Raw genomic sequence first — 27,418 nt, forward strand, 5'->3', positions numbered from 1 at the left:
CATCAGCCTGACGCTGATGTAGCGTGAGCGCTGCTCTCCTATTGGTCGTTTAGGAGTGGGAAATCTTACTCCAAAATGGAGGCCAGTATCGGCCCAATTCATAGCCGGGCCGGTTGTCGGGCTAGCGCCAAATGCGTGGTTTGAGAGAGGGTAACCAACATGAGTTTTTAAGAGTGTACTTTTGCAACATAGCTGTATCTATATATGGCAAAAAAAAAAACCCAACAACAATCAACAACAACAACAAAAACACACACACAATGGCCTTCATCTAAGTGGTATTAAAGAAAACAGTGAGCCGCTCCTAATTTGGAGAGGTCTTCAAAACAACTTTATTCACTTGTGGTTATTCCATACAGAGCACACAACAGCAAGCTATTAGCATTATTATGAACCCAATCCATAATCAATAACCCCGACCTCGAAGTCACAAATATAGTTTATAGTCTCGACATCAGTATCTTTGGTTTAAGCTATTGTGCATGGATAAAACATTACTTTTTCAATTGTACTGTATCAGTTATTGCAGTTCATGTAAAAAACAAAACAACATTTTTTTCAGAACATATATATTTTTTTTATATATTACAGCACAGACTTTACAAGAAGTGATTGTGTTTAAATGCGTCTTTAATTGCATTAGATGCTCCGTTGACCTTTCATTAAGCTCCAGCTTCAATACGTTTATGCTACTACACATTTCCAAGAGTCTCAGACTTGTTCATTAAAATTAATCTTTTTTTATTTCTTATTATTTAAACAATGTTATGGGTTGTAGCCGGTGAACAGACGCCTACATGCCATTTGATTTGGTTTGCCTAGGAAACAGGTTTTTTTTCTTCTTTCTGAATGCCACCCTAAGTTACGGAACAGTTTGTGTTGTGACAAAGTTCTCGTGTGTGTGTTTTTGTTTACTGGTGCAGTTTTGTTAGCATAAAAGCAGGAAAGTACAGAGTGCATATGTGCTTGAAGTCCAGAATCTGACTGATCATTTCAGCATGTGAAACACGATTGTCCACACAGAGGCGTAGTAGTTGTCGTGTACATCAGCAGCATGTTCGTTGAAGGTTATAGCAAATACGCTGTTGTAACTGAACGTTTGAGGTGTGAACAAATGGCCTGTATGGGAGGTCTGCCTGTGACAGTTATGTACAAAGATGTGTGCGTGTGGTTGGATTTGTGGGAGTTGGTGTGTAAGGGTGTAGTTTTGCGTCTGTGTGGCTAAACAAGATCTCCGATGGGTATACGGGGGAGGCAGATGTAAGCCTGTGGGGTCCTGCTGAGGTTGATGGGGTTGCCGTCCAAACGGATGTCCTCCAGCGCGTTCCTGATGTAGTTGAAATCTTTCAGGTTGCAGAACGTGTCCTCGTGCATCATGTGAATATTGTTGCGCTGGAAAAGGAAATTGACACTTTATCTTGACATTCATCAATCTGTCACCTTGTGCAGAAAACATACATCAGACTACATTTTACAACTATAAGCAACAGGTTTGTATTGAGGTTTGTAAGGTTCTTGATATGGAACAATGTCTCCACCTAGTGGACTTTACCATTAATACAGGTACAATAGAATTTCACCAAAAGCTCAAGTACATGCTAAATACCTATTTAGCAAGTAAATAAAAAAACAAGTGTGCTTTTCACCCAGCATGACCTTACAGGTAGTGGCTGTTCAACTGTGTTAGCTCCAACCTATCATACAACTCTTTGACCATGTGTATGATTCTACTATACACAGATGAAAGTAGGAAAAAAGTCATATGGTACATTCACACTCACACACTCCACTTATTCGAGATTGGGTCGAGAGGATCGTACATTCAGTTCAATTCTATACACACACACACACACACACACATATATATATATATATATACATACACACATACTCTTGCCTCATCTCTATAGGGAATTTCATGAAAACCAATCTATACATTTGAAAAAATCCTCATGAAAATCCAACCAGTCCATGCAGGTGAAAACTTTATTTCCTTCTTCTTTCAGCTGCTCCTATTAGGGGTCACTCCAGCAGTTTAACCCTTTCCACTGCACCCTGACTAACCAACAAATTACCTTACAAGGAACTTTGACCCTAGGGAATGAAAAATCTGCAAGTGTCAAGCCTGACCAGCGGTGGGCAGTAATGAGGCATTACGCTAAAGCATTTACCTGTAGGTGTAGAGATCGCAGACTGTCCGGCAGAGGAATAGGTATGTAGTCAATGTTGTTGTCTGTTAGGTATAGGTACAGTAATCCACTCATATCCTGGTGAGAATGAAACAGGATAGATTATCGCTCAAGACCAGCCTTTCATGGGGGGTCCACAGAAGACTGGTAGTCCATGAGTAACCCCTAGTGGTCCATGACTATAATGGTAAAATATCACATTTTAAATTAATATTGTATTCTAACTGAAACGTTTTTCTCAAACAGTTTAAAAACAACTCCAAAGTCAAATAGATAGAAGCATATATTCATTATTGTCTTTATTAACTCAACTCGTAGGTAAATTATTATTGGTTTTTAAAAATTGGGGAATTAGGTGAGGTTTTTTAATTGGTTAAGTGGTCCTTGTTCTGAAAAACTTTGAGAAACACTGTTCTAGATCTTTAAATGTACTATTTTATTCTAGCACTATTATTGCAGCTTGATTAATATCATGTAGATTTCAAGGTTTACTATGAAAAGCTACAGTTTCTAACAGTAATTAAATTTTTCCATTAATTTGGCCCCAATTTGTAACGCAACATTCCTATTAAAAGTCCCACATGGCTCAATTATGCACAAATACAGTCATATCATAGGCAACAGAATGAATACAATAGCACTGGATTATGACTTGAAGGTTAACAAGCTCCACAGCACTGAGAGGAAAATTTGGCCATGATACGTTTTATCATGAGGAAAATAAATATTTTATCAGCATTGTTGCCAAATTCACTTACTGGCATGAAGTGGTTTGGGGACATTTGGGCTTTTACAGATTTTAATTTCTTTATGACATAACAAAAAACAGGCTTTTGATCAAATTTCCACAATTAACCTTTTTAAAGGTTCCCCTGGAAACTCAAGATGAAAACAAACATACGCATAAATAAATATAACAAACATATACATAAATTATATAAACATATCAAAGCCAAAACAATGGAATGCACAATTATGGGCATCCTATAGTATAACACAACTAATTCATCACTTTTACAGCCAGTTTTCTTTAAACTTGGAGGCTTGATTCCATCCATCCATCCATCCATTTTCTTCCGTTTTATCTGGAGTCGGGTCGCAGGGGCAGCAGCTCAAGCAAAGCTGCCCAGACCTGCCGATCCACGCACACCTCCCCCAGCTCCTCCGCGGGAACCCCAAGGCGTTCCCAAGCCAGCCGAGAGATGTAGTCCCTCCAGCGTGTCCTGGGTCTTCCCCGGGGCCTCCTCCCAATGGGACGTGCCTGGAACACCTCTCTAGTGAGGCGTCCAGGGGGCATCCGGAAAAGATGCCCGAGCCACCTCAAATGACTCCTTTCAAGGTGGAGGAGCAGCGGCTCGACTCCAAGCTCCTCCCGAGTGACCGAGCTCCTCATCCTATCTCTAAGGGAGCGCCCAGCCACCCTGCGGCGGAAACTCATCTCGGCCGCTTGTACTCGCGATCTCGTTCTTTCGGTCATGAGCCAAATCTCATGACCATAGGTGAGGATCGGAACGTAGATCGATCGGTAAATCGAGAGCTTTGCCCCCTACTCAGCTCTTTCTTCACCACGACGGTCCGATACAGCGACCGCATCACTGCAGATGCTGCACCAATCCGTCTATCGATCTCACGCTCCATCCGTCCCTCACTAGTGAACAAGACCCCGAGATACTTAAACTCCTCCACTTGAGGCAAGGACACTCCACCGACCTGAAGAGGGCAAAGCACCTTTTTCCGGTCCAGAACCATGGCCTCGGATTTGGAGGTGCATCGGTCGAATTCTCCTCTCCAGTACTCTGGAATAGACCTTACCGGGGAGGCTGAGGAGTGTGATCCCCCTATAGTTGTAACACACCCTCCGGTCCCCCTTCTTAAACAGAGGGACCACCACCCCGGTCTGCCAATCCAGAGGCACTGTCCCCAATCGCCACGCGATGTTGCAGAGGCGTGTCAGCCAAGACAGTCCCACAACATCCAGAGACTTAAATTACTCAGGACGAATTTCATTCACCCCAGGAGCCTTGCCACCGAGGAGCTTTCTAACCACCTCGGTGACTTCGGCCTGGGTAATGGATGAGTCCGCCTCTGAGTCCCCAGTCTCTGCTTCCTCTTCGGAAGACGTGACGATGGGATTGAGGAGATCCTGGAAGTACTCCTTCCACTGCCCGACAACATCCCCAGTCAGGGTCAACAGCTCCCCACCCGCACCATAAACAGTGCTGGTGGAGAGCTGCTTCCGCCTCCTGAGGCGCTGGACGGTTTGCCAGAATCTCTTCGAGGCCGACCGATAGTCCTCCTCCATAGCCTTCCCAAACTCCTCCCAGACCCGAGTTTTTGCCTCTGCGACTGCACAGGCTGCGGCACGCTTGGCCTGCCGGTACCTGTCAGCTGCCTCTGGGGTCCCACCTACCAACAAAGATAAGTAGGACTCCTTCTTCAGCTTTTTGGCATCCCTTACTTCCGGTGTCCACCACCGGGTTCGGGGATTGCCACCGCGACAGGCACCAGAGACCTTGCGACCACAGCTACGAGCGGTCGCATCGACAATGGAGGTGGAGAACATGGTCCACTCGGACTCCATGTCTTCAACCTCCCCCGGGATCTGGGAGAAGCTCTCCCGGAGGTGGGAGTTGAAGACCTCGCTGACAGAGGGTTCCGCTAGTCGTTCTCAGCAGACCCTCACTATACGTTTGGGCCTGCCAGGTCTGACCGGCTTCCTCCCCTCCCAGCGGATCCAACTCACCACCAGGTGGTGATCGGTCGACAGCTCTGCCCCTCTCTTCACTTGAGTGTCCGAGACACGTGGCAGAAGGTCAGATGATACGACTACAAAGTCGACTACTGTAGTAGTAGTCGACTTTGTAGTAGTAGTCGACTTTGTAGTCGAGGCTTGATTCCCAACTATTTATATACGATTAAAGGTATAAAAAGTGAATTTATCCTTTCAGGGCTACCGTATGCTTTTTTGCTCATCATGTCGTCTTTTATGACGCCAGCATGTTCGATTTTATGAAATGTCTTTAAATCCAGTATTGTTAAGCATCAGAACATAGAGAGCACTTACTTTGAATGCCTCTTTGTGAATTCCCCTGGAACCAATGTTGTTGTGGCTGGCATCAATCAGGGTCATAGTCTCGGGGAGAGCAGGCAGCTGTGAGATGTGATTTTCACGGATCACGAGCTCCTCCAGCTCAGGCAGGGCCAAAAATGATTTTTCGTCAATGTATGCTATCTGGTTGGCTGTCAAGTCAATCCTCTTCAGCTTGTCTAGAAAGAGGAAAGGAAAGACTCAGGTGCCAGCTTCAGTGCTCACTGACAGCTCACTCCAACTTCAGTTGAAATAAACCCGGAAGTCATTCAAACTGCAAACATACTCAAGGAGGCGAAGTCGGACTTGTTGATCTTTGTGATTTTGTTGTACCGGGCGTAGAAGTGAGTGGTGTCTTTGGGAAGAGGTGGAACACTATCCAACTTCAAGTCATCGCAGTAAACCGAACCAACCAGGCAGGTGCACAACAAACAAGTGGGCATACCTAGATCATATGGATAGAAGATCAATCATCAAGTGGTTCTAATGCACACAGGGAATCAGTGCCCTATTAAATTTATGCATGCTGTCTCTTTGTAGTTCCACATTCCTTAAAAGGAACCAAACATTTCTTGGGCTTCTGTTTCAGTACATCTTTAGTTCAGTACTGACCTCGCCTGTCAACCTCAGGTTCATCAGGCTTGTCAGGCTCATCGGGTTCTTCAGGCTCTGGCACTTCAGAGCTCACTGACCCTTCTGTACCACCAGCACCCTCTTCAGGAGCTTGTATAGTCGGAAGCAGCTCCTCCTCTTGTTAGAGACAACATTAGGTGTTAAAGAAACAGGTTAGACAAGCGTTGGACGTAGTCTGGCAACCAGTTGCACAGTTTGCCTCAGTGGTAAGTTACATGTATTAGCAATGTTAATCAGGTATTTAATGTGGTATTTTTATTGATCAGTCAAGGTTAAATGAAAATGGATTGTTGATTTGAATTTGAATAAATGAAAGCCTTTCTGAGTTAAGTATTGACTTTGTGGCCATTATTTCTTTGGTTTGTGAGGTATGTACTTTAGTTTTGAACAAACCTCATACAAGTCCAACTTAGATACTGACCTTCATCAGCGTCAGGGAGCAGAGTAACACCAGGGAGCTTGATGTCTCCAGAGACTGAGGTCTCAATCTCTCCAGAGACCTCCACCTCTTTAGAGACTTCCAAGTCTCCAGAGATGCCCAAGTCCCCAGAGATCCCCAAGTCTCCAGAGATCCCCAAGTCCCCAGAGGCTCCAAGATCCCCTGAGATTCCTGAAGTTCCACTGTACTCCCCAGAAGCACCTGATACCTCATGTGGGATAGACTCAGGAATGAGGGTCAGCTCCTCCTCTTGTTAGAGCCAAGGGGTGCAATTAGGAGACATGAGGTTAGAAAGGTGGGGTGGACAGTTAAGTAACCTATTACCCAATCAATCTCACTCATTTCGAATGACAGAAGATTAGCAAGGCAATGATTTTGAGTAGCAGAAATATAAATTACAAGAAAGCATTAACATTTAACTACATTTAAGAACAACACAGTTAAATGTCATTTATAACATACAGGATAAAGTCATGAAGAGGTTATTTACAAAAAAGAAACACTGAAAGTCACAGAGTTAACAACCTGCACCTGCTGTTTAAAAGTACTAACCTTCAGGTAACAATGTTATCCCTGAGATCTCTGAGTCACCGGAGTCCCCAGAGCTTCCTGAGATAAGGAGATCTCCAGAGAATCCAGAATCAGATGGATCCCCGGAGCTCGTGGGGTGCTCAACAGGAATCCCAGAGCCTCCAGAGAAAAGATCCCCAGAAGCTCCAGAACCTGCAGATCCCACAACATCCCCAGATCCCAAGAGATCCCCAGAGCTGAGGAGGTCCCCTGAACCTCCAGAAGCACTGGTGACCATTAGCTTTCCTGAGGCTCCAGATTCAGAAGCCCCAGAAGCTCCTGAGGCTCCAGACCACACTGAGCCTCCAAAATCCCCGGAGACATGAAGAATGTCAGTGGGCGTCAGACGAAGCTCCTCCTCTTGTTAGAGACGAGATTAGGCATTAATGAAAAGACAGATTGGACTGACAATGATCATGAATCAGGTTCACAGTGACAGACAGCTTGGACAAAGAGCAGGAGACAAATGGACACAGTGATTGGACAGAACACATTTAACCATTTCCAGCTAGTTAAATGGAAAACATGCACGGGATACACAAAATTACAGAAGATGCAGAAGATAAGGGATTAGTGCGACTTTTTGTGTCTCCTGATGTGGTTCATTATGGGCAGTGCTGCTTTTGCCAAATTCCACAAGGACTAGCAACGTGCGCTCTCAAACCGAGAGTGTTTGATGTTTGCGAGTGTGCAGACAAGAATGTATGTGCTTTTTTTCAGACCTTTCTGTGTATCTGGACCCATGAGCAGCCCAGATCCCCCTGAACCCTGAGGGATGAGCTGCGGTTTTAGGGGCAACTCCTCCTCGTCCTCCTCCCCTGCTTCTTCCTCCAGCGAGGCCTTTGGTACGGGGTAGTGATAGTCCGCCGGAGCCAGTGTTCCAATCTCTATCTGAGGGGAAGATGGCAGCAGTGAGACAGCACCATACGAGAGAGTTTGACGCACATAACAGCAGCTGTAAATCTTGCGGAGATCCACTTTCACAATTTCTAAACACAAAGGAAACCCTGTCATTAGAAGATGCTGTACTGCACTTGAATAATTATGGAGGAGTGTCCCTTTTGCACCAATGATTAGCAGCAGCTGGTCCATTCTTTCACATATTTTCAATTCATAATTACATTTTAGCCTGTTGTTAATGTATCCAGGGATTAGAGAGAAATAAGCAACCAGTCAGAGCTGGAAGGTTGGTTTATCTTAGAAGCTGGACATTCCAAATGCTGGAAATATGCAGAATAATATGTTTTCCTTAGTAAGTTGTCGAGGTTTTACCTATCTGTATGTTAAAAGATGAGGGAATAGTGATTGGTTCAGGTGTAATTCCACCAAACTGCTATATAGTGGTGCAAGCTACTGGGTCAGATGGACATACTGATCAATAAGCACACGTTTAGTGAGCCGTCAATGTCTTAATAAAACTTGTAGGAGGCAGTCGCTGCATTCACCACTCAATGGAACCACCTTGCATCCAAGGTTGCAACCAACTGTCCATCACAATTCCTGAAAGTAGCCATCTAGTTGTTGCATACATGGGTGCCCTGTTAGCCTTTTCCAGGTACTGTGGCCTTCAAATCTCAGGCAGCTGTTCTGGATCAGGCCCAGAGACATGGCCAAAACTTTGTAACTGATGGTCTAGAAACAATGCAGGTCTCCTTAAGCAAATGTTTGTTTGATATAAAGTCATTCCAGTGGTACCCAAGGATCCTACAAGATTACCATACATCCAGTCATCTGCTTAGGTCGTCGCATCCAAGTCTCACAACCATACAGTAAGACAGGATGCACGAAAAATCATAAAGATTTGGACCTTTGCTTTCCTGCAAAGGTATCAGAATCACCCAACACATTTGTCTAGTGATGCTTAGGGTGAGTGGCCGGCGATCACCTTAGTATTTCTTCTGTTTTTCTTGTTGCTTAATGTTGACAAATTATACTGTATTTGTTGTCTTTCTGCCGCCTGATTCTGTTTTTTCTCTCTGTTTGAGGTGTGGCTCCATCCAGAGATGGGAGTGGGTGTCTGTCAACAACAGAATACAGATAACTCCAATTTGTGCTCCTTGTTACTATACAAAGCCAAACAATGGTGCACCCCCCCCCCCCAAAAAAAAAAAATCCAAATATGTTCTACTTCTGAAAACAGTACTACCTATACTACCCCCTGTACTATTCTATACTACCACAAGGGTAGCATACAATAAAAAGTATGTAAACAACATTTGTGCACACTCTCTACACATTTGACCCAGTTTAAGTTTAATTTATTCCACATGCTGCCATTATTTGGAACAATGTGATGAGACATACAAAAGTGTGTGAGTTAAGATGTTTGATATCATTGCTCTGCAAGCAACCCATAAAATCACATGTAAGTTATATATTACTGGGCCTCAACAATCATTGGAACCTTCTTTTTGAATTTTCAGATTAGACCGTAGAAATACTCCACGGTGGGGCAGCACGGTGGCTTAGTGGTTAGCACTGTTGCCTCACAGCGAGAAGGTCATGGGTTCAATTCCCGTGGCCTTTCTGTGTGGAGTTTGCATGTTCTCCCAGTGTTTGCGTGGGTTTCCTCCGGGTGCTCCGGTTTCCTCCCACATCCAAAGACATGCGGGTTAGGTGGATTGGAATCTTTAAATTGTCCGTAGGTGTGTGTGTGGGTGTGTTTGTGTTTGTTTGTCTGTTTGTGGCCCTGCGACAGACTGGTGTCCTGTCCTGGGTGTACCCCGCCTCGCGCTCTATGGCTGCTGGGATAGGCTCCAGCACCCCGCGACCCTTAAATGGACTAAGCGGTAGAAGATGAATGAATGAAAATACTCCACGGCGACCGCTGAGGTGAAGCTCGACACAGTCGTTTTAACATATTTCCATCACCAGATGGCAGCAAAGTCTCCAGTATGTGGAACAAAAAAGGTAGAACCAAAACTAGACCATATGGGGTGAATTCAAGATCTGGTTCTGTTTGTGCATCAATCAACTTCAAGCAAAAACATTGTCGTGGTGCAACAGTTTGTGTTCAGTCGGTCTTCAGTACTGCAGCAGTTCTGCCCTCGTGGAGGTTCCTGTTGGTCCCTGTGAGTGTTGGACAGGTACCATTGAGTAAAGCTCAAACTGGAATGGGACAATTGCCGAATGGAACATTCACACATCCTGTTTGTAAAAAATAGTCCCAAATAGTTTTGGTGCAGTCAGGGTAGAAAACGGTGTTACAGGTAGACAGGAAATCCACAGAGGACGGTTGTGGTGTCGAGACGTAAACTAATGACCTCAGTGACATTAGTAATACGCCTTCAAACCATCGTTTTCTTTGAGGCAATCACAAAGACTAAACAAACTTGAAATGCAAAAATAGAAAAAGCTTTCCAGGTTATTTCCCGTTTATGTTAAAAGCTTCAATTCTACTCTCTGGTATTATTGTTGCAAAAACAGTAAGTGAAGTTGCAATTTGATGGATTTATGCACTTCTAGCACTCTCCAGATGAGGGCGATGAGCCTCCACATACGGTCACAGGTAGTACCTGACAGCTCTCACCCTGGCTCAGGCCTCTGCAAAACGGAATGGTCCTTGTGGAACCAAGACACACACGGTAAAAGCTTGAATTCACATTTTAGCCTCTTCTTCGACAATGAAGCACGTAATGACACGTGCATTGGCTGTAAGTTACAAAAATTAATACAAGAAATGATGCAATGAAGAGGAACTGAGCGTACTGGGCCAAAATGACTCTGCAGGGGCTTTAAATGTGACATCCAAAAGTCTGTTTTTAGTATTATTATTATTACAGCTACATCACTGTGTGGTAATGGTTGGCTCTGTGTCTATGCGAACAACATCCCTCCAATCAGTTTATTTCTACAGCATCCCAACAAAAGTCAGGCCAAGGCACTACACAAATGTGAGGTCTAACCTTACTCACCACCTGAGCAACCACAATGGCAACATGGGAAGGAAAAATAACCTTAGCGGTTTTTTGATTGTAGGAAGAAGCCTCAAGCAGACCAAACTCAGAGTGGTGACCATCTGCTGTGGCCATACTACCAATAATAAAATACAACAAAGAATTGTCAAACATGTAAGACAGAGAAGATACAACTAAGCATCTAGTTACTCAAACTATAGAGTTTATATGAACCAATTGTCCAAACAATCAAGCAGTAAAGATCAAGGACTCATGGGCACAAATCCATCAAAGAGTTTTGATCCAATTTGAACCAATCTTGATGGAATGGCAGAAGGTCAGCCAATGAAAATGTGATATAATTTTTGAGAAAAAAATCAATTAAAGCTCAAGGTCATAGAGTGAGGTCAAAATCCTGGCCTAATGCTGTTATATGAAGGGTGATTGAGAAGTTTTGATCCAAAAAAGTATGGTGTGGTTCTCAATCTTTTGCATTCTGAAAAACTAACATTTCTCAACATTGCACCCAGTGAGTCAAAACATCACACATTCGAGAAATGTCAGTTTGTTTGTCTGCGTGCAACGACATTCCCACATGAAACAAACCCACGCACAGGCGTCTCTAGATCGTCGACCCTGGGTGTACTGTCCAGAACTCAATCAAGATACTAGTTTCCTTGCCACCAAGGGATTGCTATGACAATCACGATGAGGTGTTGGCTACTTTGGGTGTCCCTTCCTTTTATTATTATGATGATGTATTTGCGTGATCCTGCTAATAGACAAGATCCTCCAAAGAGCCCCCAGTCAACCCAGTACAGACAGAAGGGACGTCTGTGATGTCTTGTAGATGTCTGTGAGTTGCATGATGGGAATGTAAGTCTGGTTTGTCTCTTTGAATCATTGTGATGACACTGAGCGCAACATCTTTAATTTGGGTTCTTCTTTATGATGCTTAGCGAGAACATTTGGGTTGTTTGGGATTTGATAGGAGAGTTCAACATCAAACTTTCAAGGGTTCCTGTGTGGGCCATACACCACCCCACAAACAGATAAATAATAACACATACTTGCTAGAGGTAACTAGAGTAGAATACCCTAATGAAGGAATGATAAACTGCTGTCACGTGGGCTGAGTATCGCCTACAAGGCAGAGTCTTGTGGTTCTGACTCTGCTGCTGGGCTATGTGTGCGTGTCCATTATTGATATTGTTTCATTGTGTTGCTGTGGGATTTTGATTTCTGTGGTCTTCACTGAAGTAAAAGTCTCCTGAAGTCAGACTAAACAAAAAAGGAAACCATTGTTTTTGCTGCCTTGTTAAAAATGTTGAGTTTGCAAATCCTCCTCTTTCTTCCCGTAGATGGAAATACACACATATGCTCCTGGTTACCGAGAAGTATCACGTAGCAGTGATACATATCAACTGTGAAATCATTCCTTCAGTTTGTGTTTGTACCACAAATCCAAGATTTTTTTTTTTGTGGCCGGACTAAACCAACTTTGTCACTTTGGTTCCCATTCAAGTGTGTCTGTTGGCTGCTTTTTAATTCCATGGTGCTGCACGTCCACGTGGTTAATGGTCAACGTAAAAGAGATGATTAAGGACAATCAAAACACATAGGGGCTCTGCTGTATGACAGTCTTCTCCCGCAAGAAAATGACACAATTCAACAAGAAATATGTCAATGCCTTCTGATGATGGGCTTCTCCTACGTAGGACTGCCCCTAGTGATGAAATATAAAGATGCGCCAACACCTGGGCAACAAGGGGTGGACATCTGTGCTCCAAAAGAGTGCAGTAAGGGGGAAAAAAACCCACAAAAACAACACAGTAGTAAAAACATGCTGTTCAGGTCACGGTCAACCATAACTCCATGCAAATTGTTCCCTAGTAAGATCGAAGTGGATCCAACTGGTGCATCACACGTCAGAATCTCTTGGAAACACTCATAAGTAGACATGGGAATTCTGTTCGCATATGCATCCAATAAGGTCAAACAATTCCCAGATTTATCAACAATAAACATTATTGCACGTTTGTAGTAACTTCATTAACCTCCGTTGTATATTTGTCAGTGTATGTTTCAACGGAACAGATCCAGATCCTGACATAACGGATTGGAAAGAGAAGACAATGCGACAGCGAAGCTAATGTGAGGTCACATTGGCTCCGTCGCTCCTTTGTGGCTGGTTTTAATAAAAAGAAGTCGTCTTTAAAGAGAGTGGCCCCTGTGGTGAACCAGTCGATGTAACATGTGAATATTGCATCGTATAAATAGCGAACAAGTGACGCACGGTATTTTCCGACTATAAATAGCATCAGTCTACAAGTCGGTTCTGTCAAAAAACACCGGAGTATAAGTCACATTTATTTCTGAAACACATATTTCACAAGAATTCAAGGAAAAACAATCTGAAAAGACTATTCAGTCACACACTAACCTACATAACGTAGGTTAAATATCTTTGATATTGTGTTTTTTGTTTCCACTGTAATGAAAACAGAGTACCATGATTTTTGTGTATTGTTACACCCCTGTTTTTTGAGATATAAGTCTCAGTGGAGTATACTCGTAAGTTGGAGGAACTGCCAAACTAGTAAAAAAAATGCAACTTATTGTGTGGAAAATAAGGTACTTCTGTGTTTGCCATAGGTGTTAGTAACACATAAAAGCATGCACATCATTAAAGTCTCTAAATGTTGTGCATGCCAACAAGGGTTTGACCGTGACCTACTTTTTACTAGGCAACAAGAGTCACAGAGGTCACAAGTATTACAGAGCGCTCACTGATCAGTTATTGTGCTGACAAGGAATATGACGAATGAATGGTTGGACCCAATGTCCACCTTGTGGAGGGAACGAAAGATTTTTGTTGGTCTATGGTGCCATCCCTTTCTGCTGCCTCATGATAGCAATGCACCAGCACTGTGCCTGAAAACACCACATTTAAAGTCCAACACACACCCAGGCACATAGGTGAGCAGAAGTACACTCGGTACTTACACAACATGCCCGATGTATGTGAAAATGGCAACTATGGTTATTGGAAAGAAGCAATAACAGATATTCCTTCTGCATCTTTCGTCTATTAGACTAGTGTCTCTTGACGGGCCCAGCGACATGGCTCTGAAGCATAAACTGATGTGGTTATTAATATGTTCTTGCATTCTATGATTAGTTACTCCCTATACTGCTGGCAATATGGGAAGTTTATGTAGTAATTTGCGAGCCGTGAACATGCCATATAACAGTACCCTAAAGCAGATGCTTGGAGTCTGCGGAACCATGGGCAATGATATTGTTTACCTTGAGGCAAGAGTGAGTGACACCAGAAGCATGATCACTGACAAACAGAGAACTTTTCTAAACAAACTGACGTCTCAAAATCAACCGCATTTTAACCAGGTTCTTGAACTAGCCACATATACCAAAAGCCATATGGGAAAAAGAATGCGCCAGATTATCCAGATGACATCTTCCCAATTTACTGCTTTTATTGAGAACCTTCATCAAACTGTGTTCACCTCAAGCAGCAGTAGATATATAATGTACCAAACAATGAACCCGACCTTAATGCTGAACTCACTCCTCACTATGAGCCACCCTGAGGTACAGAAGCACGACTGTATTGCCACCACTCACCTCCGACTCGGAGCGCACTATCGCCGAATAGAGAAGGGATGGTGGTCACATATTCCACGTTAAAACTGGCTGTGCCAGTGTAACCAGGCAAGCTCGAGTGTCCCTTTACAGAACCACTCCGAAATATTCATTTCGGTACTGAACATTCAAGTCAAAACAATCTTGTGGCTTTTTAAAATGAAAATCTTTATTCATGGACTGATATTACTAGATATTGCGCATCTGTCTTAAATCGATATAGGACATTATAACCTCATTTTTTACTCCTTGCCCAGTTTTACCTTGTATATTTTTTTAATATATGTTTTTAGAAAATGTCAGTAAAGTACTACTACTAGGGACGATTTACCTTGCACCACATCGGCCATAAACTGGCGAGACCTAATCAAAACCTGACGCAATGTTATATAAACTAGCATATTTGTTGTGAGAGTGTAGTGACACGGACCCACAACAGGGGGCGCAAATGAACGGTCAATAGATGAGCCAAAAAGTAACAATTTAATGTTGTGAAATGTGCACAACGAATATACAGACAATCTCAGAATATGATTACAGTCAAATTACAAAGGTGACGTGTGGGCAGGCTCGAGGATAGAAGACGTCTGTCCTGAGAAGAGCCGGAACCACACGATTTCTGCCACCACCGAACCTGGTGAATACTGGAGCCGCCAAGTCCCGAATTCCCAGGTGATCACCGTCTCCGACTGTCGGATCTGGTACTGCTGGCGAGAACAAAGACAGTCAAGTGTGGGTGTGTGTACACCCAGTAACAACAACGGTGGGAATGCCACCTCCACCTCTCACTCAGTATGTGACGAGTACCGCAGTGATTCCTCAGGGGAAAAGAGTGCCGTCCTGCACTCACTCAGCTTCCACAGAAAGAAGAACCGGTACTCCTGCAAACACTCACAATATACAGATATATTGTAACACAAAACGGCTGAAGATATTACCTTCAATGAAGTACGATATCTCGGCGATGAGGTGGAGATGACGTCTGGGTTTTATGGAGTGAGGTGATGAAGAATGAGTGACAGCTGTCAGGAAGTAATGAGTAACAGCTGTCACTCCCGGCTGTGTCCGTGGCGGCAGCGCCCTCTCGTGCCTGAAGCCCGCACTTCAGGCAGGGCGCCCTCTGGTGGTGGGCCAGCAGTACCTCCTCTTCTGGCGGCCCACACAACAATATTAGAAAAAAATACACCTAGCTGGTGGTATTCTTTAGATGTTTTATACAGATATAACATACTGATGATTACAAAGTTTGTGGACTCCCACTGTTGACTGTCATTCAATCATTCATTTGCAATTTAAATTTGAAAGAAAAAACAAAAGAACTTCCTACAAACAAAGCAACAATGTTTAATGTGGAGACTCACAAAAAAAGCCAATTCATGCTTTAAAGAAATGTTAGGATTGGAGCATTTTGAGATTTCAAATGTGATTTTTCCATTAATAACAGCAGGTAGAACAGTAGGTTCAGGAGTTGGGCTACCAATAGTACCTGGGTTCGATTCCCAGTCGTGCTACCCATGTGTGTTCCTTGGACAAGAAACTTCTTTTGCAGTCTGATCCCACTCAACTGAATTGTACCTGCCTTGGCTGAAGGAAGTAACCTGTGTTGGACTGACGTCCAGCCCGACAAAGACCTCAAGGCCTGTGTAGGACTAAAACATTCAACTCTGAATGGCTCCCAAAATTCTCAGCGGATTGGTGAAAATGTTATTTTGTTCATACTCTGTATGTGAATTCTGGCTCACAGCTTGAAACAGATAATCCAAGTTATTTCTGAAGATGTAATTTGACTCGTGGGGAAGCTAAGATGATAATTAATGCGTTTGCAAAGCAGCAGAACGAAGATTTGCTTGGATAACACTGCAGATGAGCCTTTGCTCCTCCCAGAAGAGACAAACCCTGAAGGAGAAAGAGAAGAAATTCCGAAAGAGAGCTGGATGTGGAAAGTTAAGACGCAGCATTCCCGAGGCATGGATCTCATCACCACTTCAGTTCCTCGTGTCCAGTTTTTGTCTGCTAGTGTGTGTCAAAGTCCATTTAGTCCACACTGTCTTAAGCCATGAGCATATTTAAGGCGTATCAGCTAAATTCCACATATTAATCACTAAGCAAAAGATTCCAGTAAAACATCTCTTGTTGTTCCAGCAAAACCCCGTGTAATGTGCTGTGTCACATTGTTAACCAGCCCGACATGCAACTCGTCGTCTCAAACACACTGTGCACACAAGACTTTCATTAGTTTGATTGTTTGCAGCTCTACTCAGATAATTTGGCGCTGTAGTTTAGTTTTAAGATATCTACTCATATCTGAAATGGATTGTGAGAAAAAGGCAACAACGGCAGGAACGTGAGCCGAGTCAGCATCAGGATCAGTTTCATTTGTTGAGACTCGGGTGGTCCTATGTCCACTTTTTGTTGTTTGGGTGGTCACATATCCACCAGCCATATATTCAGCATGGAATGATTGTGATATATGAAAAGTAGACATTATGTTTTATAGTATTCATTCAGAGATCTTAGTATCAAAATATAGTGAGAGAACGTCTTCATTCTGAAAACAATTATACAGTGTTAAAGGTTCTTATGTCCAATCTGTTCCCTAATTTTTTTTTCCACTTTATCTTAGTTGTCTTTAGAATCACCAAGTTCCATCTCCATCATAATTCTTTTAAAAAATAAAGGTGTCCAAAATGTGTTTAACGCAGCTCAAGCTCAGGTAGGCTCGCTCTGTGGTCGGCATGAAGCTGGACTTTCTGGTGACGGTGGCAGAGAAGAGGACACTGGACAAACTGATGGACATTATGGACGATGCCAGTCACCCTCTGCACACCGTCATCAGCAACCAGAGGAGCCTCTTCAGCCACAGACTGCTCCTTCCCAAGTGCAGGACCAACAGACTGAAAAACTCCTTTGTCCCTCAGGTCATCAGACTGAACAACTCCTCACTCAGAGGGAGGAGGAGTAACAGGAAGACAGGGGATGGGAAGGAGAGGAACAGTTGTAGCCAGTTGCGGTATTTCTAGTATTTACGTTTGCTAATTTTTTTTACTTTCACTTTTGATACTCTGGGTGCTTCTTACCCTGTGTGCTGCTATAAAATGCTGCTGGAACCTCAATTTTCTTGAGGGTGTCTTCCCAAGGAATTAATAAAAGTATATCTAATCAAATAACTGCCATATCTGAAACATTTTATTTCAAATTCACCATTCTGCAAACAGTGTTGGTTTTGTACAAACAAGACATTTTTAAAAATAACAAAGTCACGGGTTGGTCTATCTAATACTTGAAACACCGGCTGTACTAAAATGCTTATCCAGCACAAGATCCAAAAAATACAAAAGGAATCAATTTATAATGAAAACAGTGTGAATAAAAAAAACATACAACCCTCTGAGACATCAGGTTTCTGTGTGTATATGTGAAATCGGTAATACATACATTTATGTTTGGACTGGCAACATAGAACTACTGTATATCATTTTATAATGTACTGACATGACTAACTCTACTTTTGGCAACAGTGAACATAGAACTGATTAATTCTCAGACAACAATTTAACTGTCTGGCTTGAAAATCCATTGTAGCCAATTTGTCTCAGGCGGTCAATGCTTTCAAAGAATTTCTGTGCTCCAGAGAAATACAAATCAGAGCAGAATTTTTGCGTAAAGATTTCCTTTGCAATGTGCCTTGTAGATTTTCCACATCACATTCAGCTTGGACTGATTTATGGCCACTCATGGAATTCATTTTTCACGGTTTTCTACCTCAAGGCTGTCTTGCAGGGTAGATTTGAGTAGAATGAAAAGAACCCAACCCCTGAAAAGTGCAGAGATGTTCTACTTTCATCCAGTTTTACACCACAGCAGGTCATTAACTTATTAACCAACATAACATGGAGGCATTTACAAGCATCAGCTGGAAACAATAGTTTGACTGGGAAGAAAAACTGCCAAATCTGAGAAATCGAAGGGTGCTTTCGACAACTAGTTGTATCATTACATCTGCACACGGCAGCACCTGTGGGTGTAGTATGTTGGACCCTGTGTGTCTTTTCATCTGCCCTACCTTGCATGAGCAAAATAAGTCAGTTTTGATACAAGTTGGACTCTGAGGGTCAGCCAAGGGCAAAGTGAACCAATTATGAGAAAAAAAACTGTTTAAACTTTGTGTACGTGAGTAATACTTATAAATAATTGAGTGGATTTGTAGAAAGCCTGTTCTATTCATTATTAAAATTAGAGATACACCTATAGCCACTATTAAACACCAACATACTGTAAATTTCTATATAATCTCTATGTTGGTCACATGACAGTTGATCTTGGGTGACTTTAATAGGAGAAACTCAAGGTCATAACTGTTTAAGTCATATCATATAAGGCCAATATGGACTGAACATGGTGGAAGAGTTGCGTGTTAGTCAAGGATAAGCTGGATCAAATATCAAGGCCACACAGAGGTAAGTAAGTAGCACCTTTCAAGATAAAATCTCTTTAGAGTGACAAAAAAACAAAACAACAAACAAACAAACACAGAAATTAAAACAGCAATAACAAACAAACAAAAGTAGTTAAAAGCAAGTAATCTTAGGTGCTGGTGTTGCATTCTCTGAATGCCTCTTCTTGTTAATTATTTATATTGAAGCTTACTTGGGAGTAATCGCAGTGTTACAAATTTGAGTTGTCACCAAGAACAGCAGAAGAGTTTAACTCCGAGACACACTGATTCCACCAGACTGGTTACAACAATATGAGATGATGCTCTGGACTGGTCAAGAGTGCAAAAATAGAATTTAACTGAATTTAATTGGGGAGGAAGAGGCTCTAAAATGACCCAAGGTTTTGACTATTTGCATTTGTCACCACCAACAAAAATACTGGTTACGAGATGTTGAGAACATTCATTTAATTTAAATTATAGCGCCAAATCACAGCAATGCTGCCACAAGGTTTAACCTTACTAACACCTAGATCAAGCACACAGGCAATAGTGGTAAGGAAAAACTCCCTCTGATAATTCTGAGGAAGAAACCTCAAGCAGTCCAGACTCAAAGGGGTGACCCCCTGCTTAGATCAAACAAGCTGCATTCCCATATCTTCATGCTGTGGCTAATCAGAGCTCTAGGCCTCACCCTTAATCTTTAAATATTGTTACCAAGATGCTTCTCCTTATCCCACAAGAGCATCATGGGTAGCCTATGAACCGTTTATTGACTCTCAAAACAAATTTTGGATCCGGCTACATGTTCACTGACAGAATCGCTGCTAATTCCCTCGAACCTCAGATACTGCATTACTGGAAAGAGAAATCAGCTTACACAATGAAAGATACCAAATGATGGCGACTTTGTCTTACCTGAGGGTGGTCAATTGTCAGCCCATGTTCATAGTCATAGATATCCTGGTTCTCCAAATTGAAATTGTCTAGATCCTCATCGTAATTGGGGCTGTCGTATGTGTCCAATTCCGTTTGTCGGGAAAATCTGGGGTTGCACACCACCGCCTCGAGGACGTAGAGTCCCAACAGGAGCTGCACAAACATCCTCATATTCCACCTTAAGGCAAACAAAGAAATGCATCAGTAAAAGAGGAAACCATCTGTGCGATTATCCCAAAATAAATGGAAAAATAAAACCCCTACGGTTTGCAAAGCACTAGAAAACATTTACTGTGACAGATAAGATTAAAAACTCAGGAAGCAATGCATTATTTGCCTTCCAAGCAGTCAGATTTTTACACAAAGGGGGTTTTTAAGAAACTGTAAGTGAAGCAGAATTGTTTGACAATTTCAACAAATCAGAATTTGAAATTAAATTCCTACGCTTGCGCTTTCAGCAGGCAAACCCTTACAGACGGCTTTGTTGCACAATTTGTCTTTGCCAAGCCAATTTGTCAAGCTTAAAATGCAAATTTACAGTTTCTCACATAATGAGCTCCAAATGGTAAATGGACAGCATTTATATAGCGCTTTTCCATCTGCATCAGACGCTCAAAGCGCTTTACAATTATGCCTCACATTCACCCCGATGTCAGGGTGCTGCCATACAAGGCGTTCACTACACACCGGGAGCAATAGGGGATTAAAGACCTTGCCCAAGGGCCCTTAGTGATTTTCCAGTCAGGTGGGGATTTGAACCCAGGATCTTCTGGTCTCAAGCTCAACACCTTAACCACTAGACCATCACCTCCCCTCCCTCCAAGAAAAGCATTTGTTAGCATTGAGGGCATGTCAGATGGTGGATTCAGTAAAACGTGATATCTGCACCACATCACGGCATTGACATTGGTTCACGTGACGAAGGTCAGTGAATTCATTACTGAGCTGCAGACAGCCTGGGGGATGAAAACATGAAGGCAGCTTGCCTCAGTCTTCCTCAGATCAGACATCTTGGCTCAAATCAGCGCTCGCCTGCAGGTCAAAGATCATAAGTCAGAATTGTTCTGATAAGGAACATGGGAATGCCTTCAAGAAATCTGTTTTTGGAATACACGCCGCAAATAAGAGTGCAGACGAGACGGTCCTTTTCTGCTTTTCTGCTTGGAGCTAAAACTATTTCTAATGCTTTCTACTGCCTTGACCTACATAGCTACTGTTATTAATCATGCCCATTTCATTAGCAGCTCAGACACAATAAGCTCAGCCAGGATAAGTTCAGAACTCTGAATCTGACATAGAAAATGATACTAACCCTCAAGAGACTGAGTGGGGTCATTTACGACCCCGGGCATATATGTCCAGTTCAAATGGGATAAAGGTTTCCTCCAATGAATTTGTCAATCTGTTTGTCCTGCATGTTCCCATAGAGTTTTGCAAGGACTGGTCAATCCGTGTAGAAACTATAATCCAAACTTGTGCAGGGTCACTTATGACCTGAGAGAGATCTATGAGATTTTCGACATTATAGCTTCAGATGGTATAATAATTTGCCAACTCTAATCCTTATATTTTACTGTTTTGCAGGGAAGCCAACAGACCTAGAACAGTAAGAGTTTCAGCTGCACAAACATTGAGACTGATTCTTGATTCCCAGAGTGAGGATGAAAATAGCTCCATTGATGGAGATGAGTCAGCATCAGGCAGTGAAGATCGTACCTCTGAGATGTCAGACCACTGCGAGATAGAATCGTTATGGAATAATGCGATGCTATACCTATCTTACCACATTGTAACAAATATTGTACTCAATGAAACTTTATTTTTTATCATGTATTGTTTTCATTTGATGCAAAGAAATAAAGGTAACATGCATTTTATATGATGTAAAAAGACAAGGTTTTTTGCCTACTTTTTGGTAAAATAAATGTCAAATTCCATACCTTTCTAGATTATAGACAACTATATTAGAGACCCTAAAACAATCATCTATATAGATGTATTCCAATATAAACTCAATGGGGTCATAAATGACCCCACTTGGTATTAGCAGCTAAAATAGCTTGGTCATTTGAGGGTTAAGATTAACATTATGCTAATAGCTGACGCCAATGTTTTTAAGGCCAGTGGTTTTGTGTATGTATGTGTGCATAGGGTAGCATAAATCTTTTCACAATTCAACCTCAATAAGTCCAGTTTCTATCCAGCTACATGCTAACTAGGCAAGCTAGATAGCTTGGTCAGCTATGCTAGCTTGCTCCATTGGAAGCTTAGCTTATGATCCCATTTTTACTTCTCTGTTACAGTAGAATATTGTTTTTCTTTAAATTCTTAATAGAAGAAGAATTCCAAACAGCTAATCTAACAAAAATAATGATAATTTTCCTGTTCTCTCTCCCTTCCCAAAAGTACATGTGGTCTTTGGACCATGGAATAAAATAAAATCTAGATTTTGTTGTCATTAATGGATAACATATTATAGTTGTATTTGTGTTTTCTCTAGAAGGTTTAGGCTCTGGGCTTTGTAAAGCACCTTGAGATGATTTCAGCTGTTTTGGTGCTGTAGAACTGAAATTAAATTGAGTATAAGTTGTGAGGAAAACCAGTAAATTGGGTAAAAAAAACAAACAAACTTTTTATTTTATATATTTTTTATATAATTTTGTATTATATATATATATATATATATATATATATATATATATATATATATATATATATATATATATATATATATATATATATACTTGTGTTTAATGCTGAATTAAGAAAATTATCATATTTGACCCCACATGCAAAATGCGTACAATCGTACAATCTCGAAATTGAGGACCTCGGAGGCACAGGATGTTTGTTTTATTCCAGTTATCTGCCATATAAATGTGGGGAACCAAGGACTCTGGCAACATGGGACCCTGGGAACATGGCCAGCTAGAACGGAGGAACATTAGATCCTGGGAGTGTAGAACCCTTTATCATGTTCCTGTCATGTGCTACACAAATCTGTGGAACATAGTACTCTGGGACCATGGGACCATGGAAATAAAGGTATGAACCTGTTCAGGTCCTAGCTGAACAATGTGAAATAAGAAATTAAGCACCAAAAAGAAACTGTTTTTCAAGAGTTTCTACTTCAGTACACTCAAAAAAAAAAAAAAAAGAACCTGACTCTTTGGATTGGATTTCTATCTAATAAATGTATGTAGTCCCAACTAAATTCAATTATCTTGCATGGATGTGCTTTTTTTTGAGTTGGGCCTATATATATTAATTAGATGTAAATCCATCCAAAGTTCATCCAATGAGTTGTTTTTTTGACATGATATTTAACAGGATACACAGGGGTGGTGGCCAAGGGGTGAGTGCGCTTTCAGTGCAGAAGGTTCCTGGTTCAAACCCCACCCCTGCTACATTTCTCCATGTAATGTTGAGTTGCATCAGGAAAGGCATCAGGCGCAAAACTTGTGCCAATTCGACATGCAGAGCCGCCTCTGATCTGCTGTGGCGATTGAGTGAAAAACAAAGAAGCAGGTCTTACTTTATCTAACGTGCCGTTTTTGACACTTTACATTCAGCTCATAGGTCCGTAGTGTTCAGACAGCTTTGATTGGGCATTGATGCTAATTCATGTGTCAAACCTCACGAAAAAACGAAGTTGATGTCAACCATTTGCACGCAACAAGAATTTCACTTCCTTGGTTTTATCAGTAGGACATACACTCAGTAAATGACATTGAAACTAAATGGAAATTGCGGCAAAATTTTATAATGGCAAGCGAAGAGGCATTTTATCAGACCCGAGACATTCGTCAAGGCCCTGAAATAACAGAAGAGTTTTGGGAGTCCTTTAGGCCGGGTCAGAGAAATGGAGCGCAAGGGAAGGAAAGAAGAGCAAAGCAGTGAGATAGAGAGAGATGCAGACAAGATGTTGGCCCTCAGGGTTAGATGGAGAGAGCGAGGAAAGGACCGAGTGTGTGTGTGTGACAGAGAGAACGAGAGAGAGAGAGAGAGAGAGAGAGAGAGAGAGAGAGAGAGAGAGAGAGAGAGAGAGAGAGAGAGAGAGAGAGAGAGAGAGCCAATTCGACCCCTCGCCCTTTACAGAGGTCCTTTATGAGACCTGCTCGCTGCCTGTCTCAGCACTCAAACTCCAAATTCCATCGAGGTTTGTGGACAGTGAGCTACAGCTGCAAGGAAAAGCTTCATTCAGCAGTGAGGCGGCGCACACACACGCCTGTGCACACACACACTTGGAAAGACTGTCAGAGGCTAAACACACATATCTTTCAGAGAGAGAAAACTGAGAAACCTCAGCTGCTATTTTTGGGATGAGGACAGGTATATATATTAACACACACACACACACACACACACACACACACACACACACACACACACACACACACACACACACACACACACACACACACACACACACACACACACACACACACACCAGGTTGATTGAGTTAATATATGATAACATTACAGGTATAGATTATGTATGCAAATCAGTTACATTTGGACGTGACTACTATGTTTTAATTAATCTTGATTGAGAAAGGTAGCTGGGTTTGCATCCACGCTGAAATAGACGATGCTTCCATCATGAAGCTAAGATCTCCGTCATGGCTACGCTGAAAGGTGGACTGTACTAAAGACAGAGGTGTGCTTTTATACAGGCCATCATAGGGCACAGTGTGGCAAATCTGCATGTGTTTATGAGCCTAGTCTCCATACTACCTACGTGTTATGCTTGGCTCCGTGTTGGGCATTCCTGATAGCCACCGATTCTCCCATCAAAAACCACAAGTAAACTTGACAGGCTTCCCGATTTGCTGCGAGCTTGTTGCCCTGGCAAAATTCAAAGCAATATGTCCCCGCGCGCTTAGTTCTGATATCGTGTATCTGAATTGGAAATGGAATCTGACTTGCAGGTATAGCGGGAAATCAGGATGTAATATGTTACAAGCAGCAGCAAGAAGGCACAAAAATAATTTTGCACAGAACCTTCAGAAGGCACAAGGCCTTGAAAAAGGTCAAAACTCCTTTGGCTTAAAAATGGATCTGAAAAGAGATCACATTGGTTGCTACTATTCCAAAAAAACCTGCTGGAATCAAATGTATCAAAACCTCTACAGTTCATTGAGCAAAGGTCCACAAGGACATTCCACATTTCAGCACGTGCAGAAACCCTTCAGTGAAAAATGGAAGTAATTAGCCAATCTACTCTTGGTGCAAAAACCCTGCACCTGCTTGCTTTTTAATCTGCTCGCCTAATCCTCTGCGCCCAAGAGCCACCGATCCAGCATGAAGATAGCACCAAGAATGCTTACCTGTGTCTCCTGCTTTCCCGAATGGTCCCTTCAGCAGTGGTGGAGATGCTGAGGGTTCCGGGACTTGGCCAATGGTGAGAGGTCATGCAGGGTGCCTTGCAGAAGGGAGGGTGTGTGTGTGTGTGCGTGCGTATGTGTAAGTCCGTGTGCTCTGGCAGACTTGAGTGCCCTGACGCTCCTGTGTGAAGGTCGGCACTGAGACCGATTGGACTAGAGCAGGTTGCTTTTGGTCACTTACAGTGCACCCACCCCACACTACACTCCCACGTGCACAATCACTGTGCACGCAGAGGGCCCCCAATGGTGACATGCCTTTTAATCCCTGACAAGAGTATCCTTTATTTTTCAAAGAATGTGACTCAAATCGGACGAAATATTCATCTGCCTTTTCCTGAGGTGAAGCTCTTGCATGTGTTACTTTCATGTCTGGGGGGGGGGGGGTGTCCAAGTGGCCCCTGTACACAATGGGACCTCTGTGACGAACCCTTGTTAGTGTGGTGCTGAGAGGAAGACCTCTACCCTCCCTTTGCTCAAAGGAACATTCTCTTTGTCCCATCGCTAGTTAGAATTCTCTCTTATTCTGAAATCAGGATGTGGTTGTGGAATCCAAATTGTTACAAAAAAACAAAAAAAAAACAAAAAAAAAACTGAAACCGAAACTTTTTTAACTAGTAGGAAGATGATCTAATCTGGATTCAGAGTGCAATGTTCCAAGATATACAGTAGGTGTAACTAGGGGTCTGGATTTGGAGTTTGTTGGCAGAATTTAGACTTTTTGAAACATCAACCAAATGAACCAATTTGAAACACAAAAAATAACAAATTCAACAATTGTTTTAGAATACAATTGAGTTTAATTAATGCAATTATTTTAGAAAATTGTTTCAAAATGAACTTGAACAATTCTGTTTTAAAATAAATGATTCAATTCAATTGATTCAATTCAATTTTTTGAAATGCTAGAAACAATAAAAGAAGAACTAACTCAGAAATTTTTCAGTTTTGATATGTTCACAACAATAAATGAAACCGTTGTTTCAGAAAATGAGTGGTGAGGTTTGTTAAAAGCTCAAAATACTAAATGAAACAACTGCCTCAAAAAATGACTCCCTGTTTTGAAATGCTCGAAGTACTATACTGGTGATATATCTACTTGGTAGTGGGGACTCTGAGGTTCAGAAAAAGACAAAACAAAATTCAGAATTTGAAATGAAAAATTCTATTTCAAAACAATTCAGAAATCTTTTTTAATGCTCAAAACAAGATGGCGCAGTAGCTTCAGAATGCTGTGGATTATTCTCATCATTATGATGGTAACATCCAATAGATTGGGGATTTCCTTTAAAGCTTAAAAAAAAAAAACCTACCAGTTTGGAAAACAACACACTGTCTGGAAATGCTTCAAAAATTGAATGCACCAGTTGCTTCAGAAAATGGTTCCATTTCAAGACACTAAATTAAATGCCTGCCTCCGGAACCGATTCATTGTTTGAATACACTTGAAACACTAAATGACCCAATTATTTCAAAATACGTGCATTGAAACAATATCATCATAAAGAAAATGACTGTATTTACAAATCCCCAAATCACCAAGTTAAACAGCTATATTAGAAAATAGTCAGTTGTATTGAAATACTTGAACCATTAAATGAACCAGTTGTTTTAAAAAGGTTCTCTATTTTGAAACACTTAAAACAGTGAATTAAGCAACTGCTTTGGAAAACGAATAATTGTCTTCAAGCATCTGAAACACAAAATGAACCAAGAAAAAATGTTTCATTGTTTCAAAAATTCATAAGGTCATTGTGGCAAAAGCCTAGTGAATGATTGGGACCTCCCCTCCCCAAATAAATTCCTGGGTATGCAACTGTTCCAAGGCGAGTCATGCTTTTGAGGTTCAGTTCTTGTGGATTCAACGATAACTCTCTCGGACACCACGGAACGTGAAGACACGCCCTTTTTTGTATCATTGAAACAACTGGTCTAACCTGTTTACTGGCTAGAATTTGGTCTCAAACTGACGCCCACTGCCCTGCTCCATCTCTGAAACTCTAGAGTTGTGATGAATGAGGGATAAAGGAAATCTTTCTACACCTGCCATAAATCTGGATTTATATATTCAGGTTTTCCTCTGACAAAAACTGTGAAAGGACAAAGGACTGAACTTTGCCCAAAGACGCCAGCCAGAATGATTATCTGCAGTATATGAATGGACAGAAGAGTCCATTGTAAG

General features: G+C 41.9%; 1 protein-coding gene across 1 annotated transcript; it reads right to left on the bottom strand.

The window, feature by feature from the left end:
* Positions 1-312: 312 nt before the first annotated feature.
* On the bottom strand, positions 313-25,425 carry epyc (epiphycan). The gene is made up of 10 exons (XM_034163437.1): positions 25,183-25,425; positions 19,832-20,030; positions 7,642-7,810; positions 6,902-7,279; positions 6,332-6,598; positions 5,890-6,027; positions 5,564-5,722; positions 5,254-5,456; positions 2,172-2,267; positions 313-1,392 (listed from the first exon to the last, which is right to left on the bottom strand). Exons 1-10 carry the CDS (start codon positions 25,266-25,268, stop codon positions 1,222-1,224), a joined length of 1,866 nt encoding a protein of 621 aa, XP_034019328.1. The 5' UTR covers positions 25,269-25,425; the 3' UTR covers positions 313-1,221.
* Positions 25,426-27,418: the final 1,993 nt, after the last annotated feature.

This window comes from Thalassophryne amazonica, chromosome 22, assembly GCF_902500255.1.
Source record: "Thalassophryne amazonica chromosome 22, fThaAma1.1, whole genome shotgun sequence".
Lineage (NCBI taxonomy): Eukaryota > Metazoa > Chordata > Actinopteri > Batrachoidiformes > Batrachoididae > Thalassophryne > Thalassophryne amazonica.